Raw genomic sequence first — 18,912 nt, forward strand, 5'->3', positions numbered from 1 at the left:
GGCATGCAGGAACAATAAACTTGTGTTTTGGAGTTTGTCTTTGACTTGTGATATTTCAGGTTGTTGAGTTTTCCTTGTTCCTTCCTTTACATCATTACTTTCTTGAGGGAAGAGGCAGTGAGTGATGTGTTCCTAACTAATTCTATGAGTTAACTTAGTAGTAAGGTTGATACCTTCATTATAAATGGTCTACTCTTTGAAACATCAAAGTTCAATATTTTCCACATGATAGAAGAGAATGCCTCTTGAGTACTTGCCATATACCAGATGAGATACAGGGCATTGCCCTTCATATTGTCTTAGAATGTTCTTCCTGAGATGCCTGCTCTATGAGGTAGGGCTTATTTTCCCCATTCTTCCAATAAACAAACAAACAGACAGACACAGGGAAGTAGAGAAATTTACCACAGGTTGAAGTTATTATGTGGTGGAGCCCAGATACACAAGAAGGTCTCTTTAACTCTGAGCTTTCTCTCCATTATGCTCCTTGGAGAAGTGATCTGCATCATCATGATTAGGCAGTATGACTTCTAAATATTATGTTACAGTTTGATATGTAACCTGTGCCTATAACCCCAAGTATGTTTTTGTTTGTGTTTCTGTGTCCACCAGGAATAAAACCGGCATCCTCGGTATGTGCCCTGACTGAGAATTGAACCCACAACCTTTCTGTTTAAAGGGCAACACTCCAGTCAACTGACCCACACTGGTCAGTGCCAAACATACTCTTAACGTATAACCCAACAATTATGCTCCTTGTTATTTACATAAAGGGATTGAAAACTTATGTCCACACAAAAACCTACACATGGATGTTTACAGCAGTTTTATTTGTAATTACCCAAGCTGTAAAAAGGAACCAAGAAGTCCTTCAGATATGAATGGATAAATAAACTGTGGTGCATTCATGCAATGAAATGTTATTCAGTGTTAAAAGCAAATGAGCTAGCTATTGGGCCATGAAAAGACACAAAGGACTCTTAAATGCATATTATTAAGTGAAAGAAGCCAATCTGAAAAGGCTACAACTGTATGATTCTAACCATATGACATTCCGGAAAAGGCAAAACTATGGAGTAAAAAAGATCATTTGTTGTGAGAGGCTGGGGAGAAGGAGGCATAAACTGAGGTGGGGAGCAAAGAGAATTTTTAGTGAAGTGAAACTACTCTGCACGATACTCTGTATTATAATAGTAGCTATATGTCAGGATGAATTAGTCCAAACCCATAGAACATACAATACCAAGAGAGAACTCCAATGTAAACTATAAATCTGGGATGATAATAATGTGTTGAATTTAGGTTTGTCACTTGTAACAAATGTACTATCTGGTGAATAAAGGGGAAGGCTAAGCATGTGTGGGGGCAGAGAGTATATGGTATGTCCTATACCTTCCAATCAAGTGAACCATTAACTTAAATTGCTCTACATAATGTCTATTTTAAAAATGAAGAAGAGATTGCCATCAATTTTAGAAATCCTATAGTTTCCTGAGACCGTATAAAATGTCTCAACGATTCTAAGTACTGAGTTCGTGGGGAAAGCTAGTTGTAATGCCTAATGGAGTGAAGATAATGTGCTTAAAAACTTTAACAAAAAAGCTCAACTTTTTTCTCATAAATGTATATTCTTTAAAAAAATATCAAGGCTAAAAGTACTTTGTGCTAAAAATACAGGGCAGTGAACAGAGCCAAGTCCAAGTGGCATTTGCTGGAAGGTTTCAGAGGTTTCAAAACCCTCTGGGACAATTCTCAGTTTAAGGGACAAAAGCCCACCAGTGCAGTGGGCATTGGTTCTGGAGGGCTTGAGAATCCTCAGGCCAGACAGAGAACTCTCTGGGAGACCAAGTTAATATTTAACTTCAAGCTTAAATTAGTTCAAATCAGTCTCCATCCATTTAAAATAAAAATAAAATATGAATTTGAAACTTCATTTCTTAGCAAATTTAGAAACATGCTGAGGGTGCTCTTCCCCTTCTCCATTTAAGACAAGAAGGAAGGGAGTGAGAAGATGACACACTGAGCATTCTACTGCGAGAAAGGAGGTTTAGGTCCTTTCCATTGTTTATTTTATTTGATTCCAACACAGCACTGCAATTTAGATCATTAAATTCTTTATCAGTCAGAGAAGTTAATGCTCAGCGTGGTTACAGAACACAGTAAAGGCTACAAAGTAAATGGAAACATAAGCGATAATTCACGACAGATTTCTTCACTTTGAGGTTCTTTACAGATGGGATGAAGCCTGGAATATTGGACTCTGTCCCACCTCCACCTGTTCCTGGTGTTGTCACCTCTGTTAACTCACACTAACCTTTGTTAACTACTAAGGTGGCAGAGTTTGTTTCTATCCTGCAATTTGGGCTCTTGGATACTTCATTCATTTTATTCTTCCCTTTCCAGTCTAGAAATTGTATCCTTGCTACCACTAGTTTTTCTCTTCTAATTTGCATTGTTTTCTTCTTTCCTAAGCTTTGCATTGATATGTTATGGTGTGTGTCACAGTGAGGTCGTAATTGTTAAATCTAACAGACAATATTAACTTGTCCTTCCTGGACATTTCTTTAGAAACAACTGCCGTGGCTAGCTCACTGTGCTTTTCTGATCTTCCCACCTCTTTCTCTTTTTTCTTTCTCCTTCACTGGCTCTTGTTCCATTCTACATCCTTAGAAGATTGTATTCCTCATGATTCTGTCATTGTTCTTCTTTATCTCCACTGAGCTTTCCCTGGGTGATCTCTTCTATTTTCAGTGTTTATACTTCCAACTTAACTCATGCTAAAGTGTCTATGAAGGTTTTCACATCTACTCCTCGTGGAGTTGGTTCACTTTCTTCTTTAGGTGTCCACTGTTGTCTGGGTCTATTCCTATCGCATGTACCCATGACAACATTTGCACTTATTCATATGTTACTCACCATTTCTAGGCTGGAAGCCCTTCAAGGGTAAGCTGTCTTATTCACCAAATCATTTTTCTAGTATCCAAATCAGTGCCTTCTATGGATAGGTACTTGATACGTGTTTATTCAGTACATAATGCCATAATAATGAAGATTTATTTCAGGTCCTAATTAAGAAATTGCAGTCTATTGTTGAGAGATATGTTTCTGCACCTTATGAACAAAGAGTGATTTTGAGGATCAAGTTCATGTTGTACCCTTCCTGCTTCCTGGAGTTGGCAGTGTTGCTCACATGTGCTTCATGCTGTGACTTCCTTCTCAGTGACTTGCAGATCTGCCCCCCAAGCATTTCTACATTTCAGCTCATTTCCCTCATGCTGTAAGGTCCAATACTTCTATCACAAAATTCTTAGCATCTTTTAACTTGAAATAAATATCTCCTTCTGTGTTCACAATACATTTCAAAATGAAATTTACATGATTTTTGTAGCTGCATCCCTTTTTTATGTTGATTTTTAAATCTGTGCGTTTATTTATTGTCACTTAGTCCCCAAATCTATGTTAAAAATACTTGTTTCTTATTTACATTGTTGGAAATGTGTTTTAGATTTTTTTAAATTTGAATTTTTAACTTAGTATTTTAGCTAACACAAATCTGGAAGTACCTGCCTTCATAGAAGCCTACACAGTGCAAACTCCTGCATTTCAGTTCTATAATGAGAACTTCATACCCTATAGAATTGTCTAAGTGTTTTAATTGTTAATATTGTATATGTTGAGAAAGGTCTGGCGTTCTGGAGTCTCTTTAGTTTCACAGATTCTTAGACTTTTCTACAGCTCATTGGAAAGCTGTGGAAATTTAGGATCACAATGAAAATGCTGACAAAACTTTAGGCAGGCAGTGTGCTCAGCAGGCCCTGTCCGTCAGCAATCAGCAGCTCATTGTGAGCTTTGAGGAGTGAATCTCCATGTGGTTTTATTCTAAGGAACGTTTACATACCAATTGAATCAGTTGCTTTTTTCTCCTCCTGCTTACATCTGTCTGTGACGATATGCAGGGCTTTAGATACATTGCATACATATACACTCCATGGATGAGAAATATATTTCAAAAAGTCTTTCTTGAATCATTCAACAGAAAATGATCCCAGTTCCTTTATTCCTGTGGCGTTATCAAGAAAACATTAGCTCACATGTCTAAGGGATGCTTTAAAACTCAGTCTAACTCCAATTTGCCTAATAAATGCAAAATATACTTCTAGAGTGAAATGTACACTTTAGGATGGCCAAAGTTTGTCTGTAAGCAACGAGTTTAGTAGTTTCATAGTGAAAAGTATTTAAGTGGTGATGGGAGCTTTTCTCATCCACCCATCCAACCAGAATTGGGTCAGAAAATCCTGGTGACAGAACTGTCTGTGGCTTTCTAGCAAAAAAGCCGTTTGGGAAAATACCACAGTAAGCCATTTTTTAATTTTTTACTAAGTTGATCCCACTTTGTCCCTGTTCAGTGAGCATTTCGATTACTATTCACAGTAGTTATTTTTAATGTTTAGAAATAATAATTACAGTATGTTGATATTTGGTAAAAGTAAATACCTGTTCTGAGTTTGGGCTAAAAGTCAGTTAAATGGAAAACAAATGTGGCTTCTGTTTCCTGGAAGGAGCAGGTATTGAAAAACTACTGAAATCTGGGGAGGTTGGAGGTTGGGAAAGAAATAAGCTTTGAGTGTGGCAAAGAAGCAGGGAATGTTTGGGGACACTTCACTGCAGGAAGTCCTTTTTGTACGTTTTGTTCGGAAAAGGGTTGTACCAACCACTCTGCACCTTTTCAGCAGGTCTCTGCTCTCCATAGCTGTGTGTGTACAATTAGTCACACTATATGTTCACTCACACACACACAAGTAACCCTGTGCCTGAATATGCCTTTGTGCTCACTTACATCTCCAGGAAAGGATAGCAAAGAAGAGAGAAGGGCTACTGAGTGGAAAAATACCAAGATGTGTGCTTGATTATTGGAGATAATTAAGTAGAACCTAAAAATAGACAGGCTCTTATTTCATATTGTGTTCAAAATGATTCAAATTCAAAACTATTCACAGCTGTGCTGAGGGCTGCACTACCATACAGAGTTGATTTCAAGCACTTGAATCAGTGATAAGCAAATAAAGCTTCTCTACGTTCTCCTAAGTATAACTTGGGGTGGTACCATGATTCAGAGGCTATTTAATGTGAAATGAATAGATCAATAATATCATTATGCCATGACACTTCATTGTTTATTCTTCCAGTACTTTTCAATAGGGTAGAGCAATGTGGCCAATATACCATGTCAGTTTTGTAAGTCTCTTCTTACAAAGTTGTTGATGCTGATGCGTTTTTAAAACAGCTTCATTTATGCATTGATTAAGCAGACTGGTGGTTTACTATTATATTGATTTACTGATGATAATCCAAATATTGAACAATGGGAAAACACAAGCTAAAAACTAACAACTACAGGAAAGATAGGTAGTGCTTTTTTTAAAGTACACATGCAAGGATTTACCTTGCTACTTGAGTGATATTTCAAGTATGAGGAATAAATCTCATTATATGTTATAAAGAACACCAACAACCCTATGGTTTTGAGGCCATTATTATCACTAGCCTGTTGAACAGACATAGGTATGGACCAAACCAAACCAATGGCCTCATCTTTTGGGTTTTATGTTGCTATCTTTTCCTTATAGTGCATAACAAATGTTAGCCTTTGTTTAAGACCCAGTTCAAAGGCTACCTTTTTCATGTAAACTTCCCTGATTTTTCCAACATTCCTTGATATCCTCCTCTTTGAAAATGCATGGCATTTCTACTTTCTTTGTATCATTTTCCATAAGAGATCACTCTGTGTCAACAAAGAGCCTTAACATGGACACCAATAGGACATAGCACAACGAGTTATAATAATTATTTTTGGTCTTTTCCATTAGACTGAATTCTCTGAGAGCAGGAACTGTGCTATTTTTTTGGTATCAATCACACCAGCAAAGGACTTCGTCACATAGCAGGCATTCATTCTTCCTTCATTCAACAAAAATCCATGGCCTACTATGTGCCAAGTGAAGTGGTTCCATGTTGTCAGGAAGGAAAGAGTGCTAGCATCATCATTAACATCTCCCTTGTCTGTGCACCTCTACTAAGTTTGTCAGCACTTGGGAGGGAGGAGAGGCTATCTTTGTTTCATCCCTGGCAGGGCTTTGCACTAAATGGTATTGCAGAAATTTAATATATTTCTAAAGTCAAAAGAAATTGTTATTATCCAGTGGAAAGGCTGCTGTTTCATATTTTTGTATGGTTAAGTTCTCTACAAGTTTTCTCTTGTCAGATTTTTTTCATGAGTTTTGAGAAATTCCTTAGGGTTTTGGCTTAAATCAAAAGTCTCTGCTTTACATTTTGTTTAAACAGTAATGATGTGATGCTGCTTAATAGAATAGATTTAATAAAGTTTGTAAAGTTGGATACAATGGAGTTACAAGGAAAGAAATTAGGACACTGCTTGGAATTAAGCCCTTCACATTTGAATAAGTACTATTAAGAGTTCTTTCCCAAATCTCAAGAGATTTGCCCCAACCTCAGCCCTTGTCACATACATTGCCCTCACTGATGTACTGTGCACCTGGGCCAGAAACACGAGATGCTGCAGAACATTTTTTAAGAAACATAATTTAAAACTGCCGATTTGACATATTATGGATCAAAAGTCTTCATACTCTGAATCTAGTAATTTTACTTTTAGGTATTTATCTTTGAAAAATAATTAAGGTTATCTGCAAAGATTTAGCTTTTTATGTGTTTGTCATAGGGTTATTATTATAGCAAATATAGATGATAATTTATGATTTTAAAAACAGGGACTTATTGGAAAAGAAAAGGATAATCTATATGTTGGTATATTATGTAATCATTAGAAAGAATGTGGAATTATATATATCATTGTGGGTGTATGTTCTTGCTGTTCTGTCAAAAAAAGGTTACAGAATAGTATCTATATCTTAATATTATTTTAACATAATATATATTAAAGCATGAAAGAAGTATTTAATGGTAAGCAATACAATACATACAATCCTTAATTACTTTTCAGTGGCAGGATTTTTATTATTTCTGAGTGGCAGGAAGGTAATTTTCTCATTTTCCTATTGGTGTTTTCTATTTTATCTTCAATTGCAGGTGTGACAGAGAATCGTCGTCGGCAGCCGTCCATCTCGAGAGACGATGGTGTAGCTTCTTAAGAGTCTATCTGTACCGCCGAGAATGGCTGTGCAGTCCGACTCGGGAGTGACACGGTATCTGTCTCCTCCCGTGTTGAATCGACATCTTGCGATGACACTGGAGTGTCCTCTCCAGTGAAGCTGAAGCTACAGAGCCTGGGCAGGGTGATATGGAGGGTCTGCTGTTGCCCATGCAGCAGACCCCCCCTCTCTTCGCAGCTGAAGGGTCCAAGGGAAAGACGGAGTCAATACAGCTTGGCTTCAGGTGCGCCGCAGGAGTTGCCGGTGTTGACTACAACGTCAAACCGCCTTAGGGACTCTGGCTCCGGATTTTCTGTCAGGGTTTACTCCCTTAGCCTTTCCCCTGAAGAGGTATGCCGCAAGGCAGCGGAGGTTTTTTGGAGTCAGAGTTTTCCTTCTCTGTGTGACAGAGAATAAAAGGTTAATATTTAACATACTCCAAATATGTAGAGGTGTTAAAAATACAGTGTTGGGGGGGGGGTTCTTTTACCATACTTGTGTTACAGTGAGCCTCCTTCCCAGTAAGATGGTGGACCTTGTCGTTGAATGTACAACAAAGATGGAATCGATCAGAGACTCATGTGCCAGGCAGTGTGACGGGCTAGATGCCCTCAGAAGTTCCTTCTAACACAGAGTATGTGATTCAGTCAGAACTACCCCAGGATGAACTGTTAAGCAGTGGCTGTGTGGTCCCTTCATGAGGGATGGTGAGCTAGATATGCCCTGAGGGCTCCTCTCATTTTTATATTATTCCATCTAGAAAGTCGAGCAGCTCATTTTGGAATACACTTAGATTAATTAGGTGTTTCTAAATATGTTTTGTCACATTGTTTATAATATCACATAAATTTTGAAATAAAAAGTCAACTTTTTAAAGTAAATTTTGCAGAGCTTCACACACCATCATGCACACAATAGACAACAAATGTGTTGACTAATAATAATAGCAACTGCAGAGCAGACAGATCTAAAGGGACATGGTGTGGGAGACTGTTCTGTATGGTATTGGAAACTGTGACCACTCTATAAGATGGGACCATCCCAAGGGCCCATAAGTCTTAAGAACAGCTGGTTGGCATGCTCCAATTCCTGCATAACCATCCCCACACTCCAGAGGGTTTTAGGAAAAAAGATAAGAATGCAACGTGCTCTTTGAAACCAGTGAAGCCTGCTCTGCTTTGTGTAACTCCTAAACTATATCAATGAAATTTTTAACTCCGGGAGTGTAGTCTAAACTTTTGCAATGTACTCTGGCCCTGAAAGTCTGAACTTCTTATCACTATATGTTGATTTATATTTCCCTCTGTCCTTCCTAATGATAGTTGGGAGGGGGGCTGCCTCCTTGAGACATGCATTTCTGCACGTAGCCAACTCAATAAAAGCACGGACTTAGAGAAGTTTCAGGAGTGTCCTCCTCTGTGAGGCATTCTCCCTTCCTCCCCAAGGCGATTCATCTCTGGGTCAATTTCTTTATCCGTGATTGGGAGACTGTGAGGCTGGGACCCCTGCAACACGGGACACCATCTTATTTACAGAATGGCACTTTCTGGCCTGTGCTTTTCTTCCCCAGCAGAAATCCAGAAGTGGAGCCAGGCACATGCAAAGAGGAGACATTTGGCAGAGATGGAAGTACTTGGGCCTGAAGTTAGCTGGGTGTGGCTCTTACCTGCTTTACTACGAAGTTGAGAAACTCTAAATCCAATGATTTAGATATTGAAAGGCCTAGTCAAGGAAGAGGTATAAATAACCCATAGACATGGGCAATAAGGTGGAGACTGACTGTGGGAGAGGGGGGTGGCCTGGGCAGGGGAGAGCAATGCGGAAAAATTGGGATTAACTGTAATAGAACAATAATTAAAAAATGAAACTCTGCAACAACAAAAAAGTCCTCATGAGGTGTTTAGAATAGAAGTAGCTGTGTTTTCCTGCCCAGCAATGCCTTCTTGTGGGAGAGCTTTTTTATTGTTTGTTTGCTAATCATTCTGCACATGACAGCTAAATACACTTAGAATGTAGAATGAGATTTTCTATGAATGACAAATAAAGCTGGAGATTGGAAATGAACTAGAACCATCAGAAAAAAGTGGAAATGTTTGGGTTGGTAGGTTGGCAACCACTCATGTGCAGTAAAGGTCTGATTTCTTTTATTTTTTTTTTCTAGATAGTTCCTCTACAAAGAAGGTTTGTTTCTACATGATGGCTCCATTTCATGGGTGTGCACACTTGGCTGTCAGAGCCGTGTGATTGTTAAATGCATCCTGGACTGTGGTTTATACACACTTTTTGTGAAGGTTATATGGTATGCCATGGTCCTGCACAGTATTCCCTAGCTGCTCCTCAGAGAACACTCTTAGACCACATGGACCACAGACAGCACTGAGCACTGCTATGTTGTTAGGGAAAGCCTACGGATCATCATTTGTAAATGAGTTAGCATCTTCTCTGTCAAGTATGGGGGGCTAGGTCTATGAAACCAAAAATGAATGTTCAGAGAACACACTCACAAAACTAAAAATGACTTTAGAAACCCTTTAATCCAGCCTGCTCATTTTACAGATTCTCAGGGTCATGCAAAAGGCCAAGTAGGGTACCTTCTGTCTATAGAAAGTGGACACAACTTTCTCTTTTTGTTTTCATCATTTAGATAGAATTAAAGGTTTTAGAGGGGTCTGAGGTGTTTGAAAATAGGACCGAAAGAGCTTGCACCACATCTTCCTGTAGATGTGTCCTCTGCATGGAGACTCACAGGAGTGTGTTGCACATCTCTGCTCACCAGCATAGTCTTTCTTCCTCCTTTCCTCCTCCCTCCATCTCTCTTTCCTCCCTGCTTCCCCTCCACCCTTTCTGATGGAGATATGAGATTGGATTGGAAAACCACAGCAAGGTGCAAACTGGAAACTCCCAGACCAAGGGTGGTATACTAGGTGCTGTCTTATCTACTGTGCCATTGTAGCTATGCACTTGCAGCTGGACCTCCTTGAGAGTAGTTGGATGTTCCTAGGGAATCTGCAGATGCAAAGAAGAGCAACGGTTATGTCTAAAGTGACAGTGGTGTGAAAAGAACTGAATGTTCATGTTCAAGGTTCCACTCTTTCCTGATTACTCATCTTAGAACAGAAACCAAACTGTCCTTTCTGGAACAGTACAAACTGAGAAACAATTACACTTAAATAGTTCTTCACTGAACCTGTCACCCTCCAGCACTAGGAGGTGTCTGATTCAATTATTCAGTAAGTAAGTAAAGCTGAGAAAAGATTTGCACAGCTAACAATATTTTAGGGGTATATCAAGTTTCACAAGAAAAATATAATTTTTAAGCATAACTTTTAAAATATATTTATCGTTTGATTTTTCTTATTGGTTTTCAAAGAGTGCCCTTCAAAGAGTAGTAGATGGGTAAAATTGGGTTAAAAAAACAATTTTCTTTCTATCCTAAAAAATAATGTTAGGCATAGTCATATATAAAAATGACTTGGAGACTTAGGACCACCCTTTATCTGCTAAATAAGAATACTTTAGATACTTTAATTCAGAGATATTTCAAAATTCTCTACAGATTCAATGCCACTGATTATTAGTATTCATTGCAAAAGTTGTGTTTTTACATATAAATCCTAAGAATCTTTTACCATAAATATGTATGAAAATATATATCAGACTAGGTTCTATCACATTTATTTTTCCTTTCCTAGAGGGGAAATAGCTCTGTTCTTGTAATTCATATCAACTTAATTTATAAGCTGGTTCCTTTGTCAATGGGATGGTGTATCAGAAGAGGGTCAAATTTAGAAGCTCTTTCTGAAGATAAGTTTCTTTTCAAAATTAAAAAGGATTTCTATAGCATTGCCTGAGCTGGTTTTCATGTGCTGGAGGTTGTGTTGTTGTTTGCTGTCAGGTAGCAGCACACTTTGGTCTTTTAATATAATACAGCTTTCTGCCCACATTCCTTATTAAAAAATGGCTGCAATAAGATCAGCCTAGTGACCTTATTCCTTATCTTGTGCTTCATAACTTGCACTGATCATAGTGATCTCTGTATCCACCTGTCTGACCACATTGGGAGTGATATAGACCATATTTTCCTTACAGTTTTCTGGTTTTGACATCAAGACTCACCTTGGCCAAGGGTGAGGTCTGTCTCCCAAAGTCCATAGCAAACCTGATGCAAATGTGAGCTTAGCAGGTAAGCTGGTGTCAGGAAAGAGCTGCAACTCTAAGAAACAGATTTTGATTCCTATGTTGGGTGGATAATCTGATAAACTTAAGGATATACCCTTTTTATTTTTTTCTATAAAACTTTTAATAAAATTCTCAAACTGAAAAGATGATCTCATTTTCTTAGACCCTTTCTCACCTTTCCTCCTATATCTTCATCATTTTTAGGATAAAAACTTCTGCAAAATTTTGTAATTCATTTAGAAAACTAGTAGAGGCACCCAGGAATCTTGGGCCACAGGAAGGTCATTTGCAACCCTCTACATCTGGACTTGGATTTTCCTTTTCCAGAGAGTTCTCACTGTGTAACTATTCTAAGGAGGGGCCACATCATTCTGAAGATAAGTATTGGGAACTTTGACAAAGTTTTTGTTTGATGTTGCCTTTCAAATTGTATGCTTATTTACAGACCATTTCCTAATGCATATACCTCACCCTAGTGACCTTTACATTTGGGAAACTGGGTCCTAGAGAGATTGTCTTACACAAGATCTCAGAGCAAGAAATGATATATTGTACTAAAAGCCAGAACCTCCCTATGCAGCTTTCACTGCTGAATATAGTCACCCACAACTAATTTATAAGTCTTCCCTTCTCCCTGCTTTTCTCTTATGTTTCTATTAATACACTCTTTCTTCCAACTTGCTTTCTAACATTTGAGAATCCTATACATCTCTTTGACTCTTTTCTCAAATATCTCAGATCAAAGCTACTTTAGTGAGGAGCCAAACTTGAACCAGGAATTCAAACATAAATGGGTCACTTGTTACCAGGACACCCTCCATCTTTCTTTTCCTATAATATGCCTCTTGCATCCCCACTCACAGTTAAAAGTATTCAGCCTAAGCTAATTTGTTACTTGTTATAAAAATTTATAAGGATGTTGTAGAGATTCCCCAGACCAAACTGATCAAGACCCAAGTTAGAGCATGGCCCAGAACATGATAGCAACATGTGTGTGCATAGAGGAAGTCCCAGCAAGGCTCTGCTGAGATTGAAGCAAAATGAGCACATTATAATATGTTAACTGTTTAATAACATCTATTTAGTTACAGGATTGTCAAATTACCTGGAAACTTTCTTTAGAAAATGTCTATCTATCCATCATCCATCTACCCAATTTATTCACCTGTCTGCCCACTTGTTTGTCTAATCTTTCTGCTTCTAGAAAAGAACTGAGCAGCAGGCCCTAAGGAAACATCAGAGCAAATCTGTTATAAATGGGATAGTTTTACTGATGAGATAATAAAACAACACAGTAAAACATTACAATATTAATCTTATAATAATATTCATTTTCTAAAACTTAGTAGTATTATAAACAACATTCGTTAAATATTGAGATTTTTCCATGTGACCTTTTTTAAAATACTAAGGTAATCCTCTACCATTTTCTTTAAATTTTTCTCTCTCTCTGATTCTTAAAGTCAAAAGAAAATGTTAGTCATTACCGTAACATTCATATATGTATATTCATTACTTAGAGAGAGAGAGAGAGAGAAAGAACTATGGCTCCTTTTCAATTTGTTTTATATTACTCTAGCATATAAACCAGAGAGCCTCGGTTGACTCTAATATCATATTGACCAAGTGTAAAATCATATCATTTGTTGTTCCTACTCAGAGGGCAACTTGAGGGCAAAAGAGTTGTATTGGTATAAATTAATCCTGACAAGTGATGGTGAAGAAGAAAACGCACATCATTTACAAATTCAGTGCCAAACAGCAGGCATATAACAGGAAGTACCATGGCCTGTGTCAACAATAGGTATTAGTACAATTCTTGAATTGTGACAAAAGTAGCCAGTCAGTCTTTCCCCAAATTAAGAAACCAAATTGCAAGCCCTTACCTTGGAGGGCCTGTAAGCTATGAGTCTGTACGATAATGCAGAGCTGCAGGACCAGCTGTGGAGCACTTTCCAGAAAGGTGGCGAGCAAATGCAGCATACTCACATCTGCATACTCATACACCATTTTCCAGTAAAATCTCCATCTGTCCTTCTCCCCACTCTGTCGGCTTCGAATACCTAGGTATATTGTGTGGAAATATCTAGAAGGAAAACATGGAGAATAGGAAAGAGTTGAGTGATCATTTATAATTTAAATACCAGGACTATTTTTCTTTTATGCAACCCAACACAAGCAAACACACACAAGAAACAATTACTCTAGTGGCTTATATTAAGGCCTAAAGTTAATTGTTTAAGAGTTCCCTTATTCTTAAATGTTCACTTTGAGAAGTCACTGCAATTTTAATACTAATTAAAGGCATTCCATTGAATTGCAATATGAAGAGTGAGGTGAAATGTATTAGAAGCTCAGGTATAGAAGAGATTTGCTACTTTGAAAATCTATACACATACTCTGCTGTCAGTTTCTCTATGTGCTCAATGATGTTGAGAAGATGGATTTCTCTCAGGGTGCAATAAGTCTGAAGTACTGGAATGTATGTACTTGTAAAGCCTCCTTATGTCTTTTAAAAAACAGTATTGAAAATTTCAAACATATGCAAAAGGAGAAAAAACAGTATACTGAATGCACTATACTCTTCATCCAGATTAAAAATTATCAATACATTGCCAAACTTTTTCATTTATATTTTTACTCTGTGCCACCAGATTAGAGCAAATCCCAAGCATCATATTATTTCATTTATAAATATTTTATTAAATTAATTTACAAACAAAAATTTAGTAGCATTATTATACTTACAAATAAGGGTAATTTTTAATATTATCAAATACTTAGTGTTCATATTTTCCTGATTATTGTATTTTTTTAGTTTGCTTGAAACACAATCCAACCAATGCCCACACATGATGAGTATTTGATTTATAACTTAAGTTTTTTCTATATCATGAATTCCCCTTCCATTTTTTTCATTTCTTGCATATTTTTCAACGTCTTGCTTTAGATGATGGTATTCTTGTGGTGCGGTTAACATATCTGAGTTGTTTTTTTTTTTGTTTGTTTCTTCAAGCAAGTAGGTAATGTTAGAATTTTGATCAGATTCAAGTTTGGTCATTTTTAGCTTAGCAGGTGATATTGAGGACTTCCCTGAGGAGTATTTTCTTGAGAAGTCACTAATGTTCTCTTTCATGATGTCATCATCCACTGATGACCATATGCTAGACCCACTCTCTCATTAGGTGTTGAAAAATGTTGATATCTATCACCCTTCTTTTTCATTGGCTAGAATACTTATACAGTCCTTATGTCAATATCTTTGCTGAATGGTTGTCTGAAGCTAATTCTTTAGTAGATCCTTTAAAAAGTACATAGGGACACTATTTTCTGAGTTTTTGCATATTTATAAGAGTTGGTGGCTATCAATCTTGCCTTGGGTGAAGATAAGGTTTCTTTTGCTACGTAGACCCTATAAAGCCTCACAATTTCAGTTGGAGATTGGTGCACATTTCTAGAATCTGTGAAAGAACTGCATCTAACAAATGCAAAGACTCTTAAATGCCAAGAGAGAAAATAATGCTAGGGATACAACAAGGAAGTTCAAGAGCAGAAAAGCTTGGGCTACCTTTCCACTGGAGGTTCAAGTTGTGTGGCTGTAAAATCCATGCAAATGCCATGCAATATCTAAGATCTGCAATTTATTTATTTGAGTATATTGAATCTGCTACTTCATTGATTACTAGCAAAGTGTTGTAGAAAAGTCTGATAAAAATCTTACGTTCTTTCTCTTATAAGCTACTTGCTCTTTCTGCTTGAATGTTTGAAGAATATTTTATTTCTTTTAATGATCTATAGTTTTATGAGAATGTAACTTGATATTGCCTGTTCTGCATTCAGTTTTTCAGGAATGTAGTATGCCTTTTTGTTCTGTAGTTTAAAGTTTCACTGTGTAGTTTTAAGTGGTCTTGAACTACAGTACTTAGTATTTCTTTTCTAATCCATTGCCTTGGTTTTCTTCTTTGAGGTCTCCTATTTATGTTCTATCTTATTTATCTTCTATATCTATTAGCGTGTCTGAATCCTTTCAATCTCAAATTGATTTTCATATAAAAACTATTCCTCCTTCTTCATCTTCTATTTATCTTTGGACTATGATGTTTAACTAGCTTCACACCCTTCTAGTTGAATTTTCATTCCTGACCTAATTTTTTTAAAAAACATAAAATTCCATATTGAATTATAGCATCTTGTTAAATGTTATTTTTTCAAATAATTCCCTTTCTAATTTTTCTAATTATGATACTTTTCTTAATTTCTTTCAGCTCATTTTGAAATATTTGGCTTATGGTTTTTATTTGTTTTCTACATGTGTTTTTCTGGTATGCTTTCATTATCTGTAGGAAGATCAGCATTTTTCTTATTCTCTTTTCCTCAATAATTTTGACCTTTTTCTTGTTGGTAAGTTTTAAAAATTAGTTAATTTAATTTTCATGTACTTTTAGGAGGGGTATGTGGGCTAAGGTAGCTTTACTGATGTCAAAGTTTCAGAGTTCTTCCTCCATCATTCTCATGAAGTGTTAAAAACAACATCACTTGTTAACTTTCTGAGATCAGGGGCCTCTGTTCACCTTCGCCTTCTTTCTCTTTCATTACTTATGGTTGTCCCTATCCTGCTCAATTTGGAATCTAGGCCTTGCAGATTCTTCTTAATGTGGAGGTTTGCTGTGGAAGGCTCTTTGGTTTGCTAGGAATGACTGCTCCAATAGCATTAACCTTTATTGTATTACAGATCCCTTGGACTCAGTCTTGCATTGGATCATTGACAACAGCCTTCTAGGCTCTCTGGCATCTCTAATTTGGCCAATTGCACTTTCCAGAGAGTGCCTGTTGGGGATTTGAAGGTTCTCCTAGTCTCAAGGCCTTCCATCTGCTGCTTCCTGCATAGTTGCTGATATCACATGACTCTTATAAGCTGTCACTAATTTGTTCCTACATTATTATGGGGGTATCTCAGTACTGAGTTTTATTGTAGATATCGTCCATGATTCTTCAGTTTTTTTCTGTTTAGTTTAATAGAATAATTTTGGTAGATTCAAAAATTATGCTACCACTGCCACTATATTTAAAAAATGATAGCATTTTATTTATTTTATTTTTTATTTATTTTTATTTTTTTTAAATGATAGCATTTTAAAACATAAAACAGATGTAATCATTCCTTTGAGTCTTCAATTATTGTTGATCACTTAAAAGATGAAATGTGTTACAGTGCAGTTTATAGGGACTTTCATGAACAAATTCCTATATTCTCATATCCCAGCTACAGCTTGTTCTGCCCAGAGCACAATGATGGCATTTCCTTTCTTATACTTCTGTGCCTTTTCACAAGTTCATTCTTTTCTTGGTATAGCCTCAGAATAGCATTTCCTGCTTCTCTGACTGGCAACTTGTTTTTGAACTACAGTATTTGTTTAATCATCACCAATAATCATTCACTCTTCCATGCAGATACCTCTCTACCTATTTGTATTGGTTTCCTAGGACTGCTCTAACAAAGTACCACAAGTTGGTAGCTTTAACAACAGAAACTTATTGTCTCCCAGTTCTGGAGGCTAGATGTCTGAAATCAAGGTGTTGGCAGGGCTGCTTTCTTCTGACAGTTATGAAGAAGACTCTATGACATGTCTCTCTCCTAGCTTCTGGTGGTTTGCTGGCAATCTTTGGCATTACTTGGATTGTGGATGCATCACCTTAATCTCAGCTTTTATCTTCATATGGTCTTTTCTCCCTCTCTCTTTCTCTCTGTCAGTTTGTGTCCAAATTTCTCCTTTCTATAAACACATAGTCATAATGGATTAAGACCCACCCTAAGATCTCACCTTAACTTGATAGTCTGCAAGGACCCTAATCTGTTTCTAAGTAAGGTCACATTCACAGGTACAGAGCATTAAGATTTCAACATCTTTTAGGGGGACAAAATTCAACTTATAATACTCTTTTATCAACCCCCATGCATGCTCTTGGAATGCTCTCCTTGGGTCTCCATGAATGAACATGATTTCCACTGGCAGCACAACACTCACCTAAGATCCAAACCTGTACATCCATCTGCTTACCCATATATCCATATGCTTTCCATGTTTCCCATAGGAATATGAAAACAAACATATTCAAAACACCTTATTACTTTCTAAATTTGCCTCTTCTCCTATACTGGTAATCCACATCACCATTCATTTAGTTATGTAAGCTAAAAGTCTAGGGGGTGTGCTAGGCTCTTATCCCTCCCTTACCTCTTACATTTGATAAAACACTACATTCTGAAACTTTTATATTTTTAATTTGTTTTTTCCTTCTCTTTCTAAAGTCTAATTCTTTGGGTTTCTGTTTTGGTTCTGTAACTTACTACTCCAGTCTGACCTTAAGCTTAACATATTTCTGCCTTAGCCTTCCTTTTATGCAGAGGGAAGATAACAGTACTGATGGCATAGGTTTATCTGAGAGTTAATAACATAAAAATGAAGGACCTGGTAAATAGCAGGCAGTCAATTAAAGTTAGTTTTTGCTACTGTATAACTTGGAACTCTTTAATGGGTTATTTCCATTATCCTAAATGCATAAATTGAATCCCATCTCTCTCATCTTAAAAAGCTCAGTGACTCGCCACTGCCAAGAAGATGTGCATAAACTCAAACAATGCAAATATAGACATTTAATGCTATTAATTCATCCTTTCTAACCTAATCTTTGGCCTCTATTGCCTGTACATGCCTCATGTCCCCATAATGTTAAAGCACTTGCTGCTCCTTGGCTCTGAAGTCACACATTATAATTTTGTTCCTGTCATTCTCTTGCCCAGAGAGAATGCTTCTCCATAACCTTAATCACCCTGTAATTTCTACCATTTTATGACTCAATTGTCACCTCTCCCTCATCCTTTTTTCCTATCCAGGTAGAACTGCCATACGGTTGTCTGTGCCCAAGCTTTCTTTTTTCAGGCTTTGACCAGGGTAAAATAACATTATTTTTGTATTTATTCATTTGTGTGTTCATCTCATGTCCTATAATATAAACTCATGGAGAGAAAAGAATGTCATTTGTCTTTGTACCCACAAGCCCAGCTCAGTTTCTGATGGTTAATAGGCATTCAATTAACTTATGTTGTTTTGTTTATTTAATAAACATATTAAGCACATGTAATATTTGCAATTTTGTATTGTTTTCTAAGGGAGGTGAGAAATCCCTGGGAAGTTTTGAGCAGAAGAATAAGGAATCTGATTTTCATTTTAACAAAATTAGTTATTGTGTGAAAAATAGAGGGCAGTGGGGCAAGGGAAGACTCGAGACATTGTCTGGAAGACTATTGCAATATTCTGGGTGAAGAGATGGTGGCTTTAATTAAGCTGCCAGTAGTATTAGTAGCGAGAAAGTGTCATATTTGGATATATTGTGAAGAAAATGTTGACAGCTTCTGCATGTTGTGTGAAAAATGAATGAATTAATGTTTAACTTTCTTGTGATTATCACAGAAATTTTAAATTCAGTATACCCATGCTTTACAAAGAGAGTAGCCTCTCACAAATGCCTCCTGAGCTATACTGTTTCTAGTTTTCATCTACTA

General features: G+C 37.0%; 1 protein-coding gene across 1 annotated transcript in view; it reads right to left on the bottom strand.

Moving 5' to 3' along the window:
• Positions 1-18,912, bottom strand: part of XKR4 (XK related 4) — a 496,242-nt gene that overhangs the window by 157,093 nt on the left and 320,237 nt on the right. The window contains exon 2 of the mRNA XM_090282857.1: positions 13,235-13,434. Coding sequence (XP_090138983.1) covers positions 13,235-13,434 — 200 coding nt within the window. The remainder of the gene's footprint in view (positions 1-13,234; positions 13,435-18,912) is intronic.

The sequence above is a fragment of the Furipterus horrens genome, unplaced genomic scaffold, assembly GCF_987537825.1.
Source record: "Furipterus horrens unplaced genomic scaffold, mFurHor1.1.pri manual_scaffold_7, whole genome shotgun sequence".
Lineage (NCBI taxonomy): Eukaryota > Metazoa > Chordata > Mammalia > Chiroptera > Furipteridae > Furipterus > Furipterus horrens.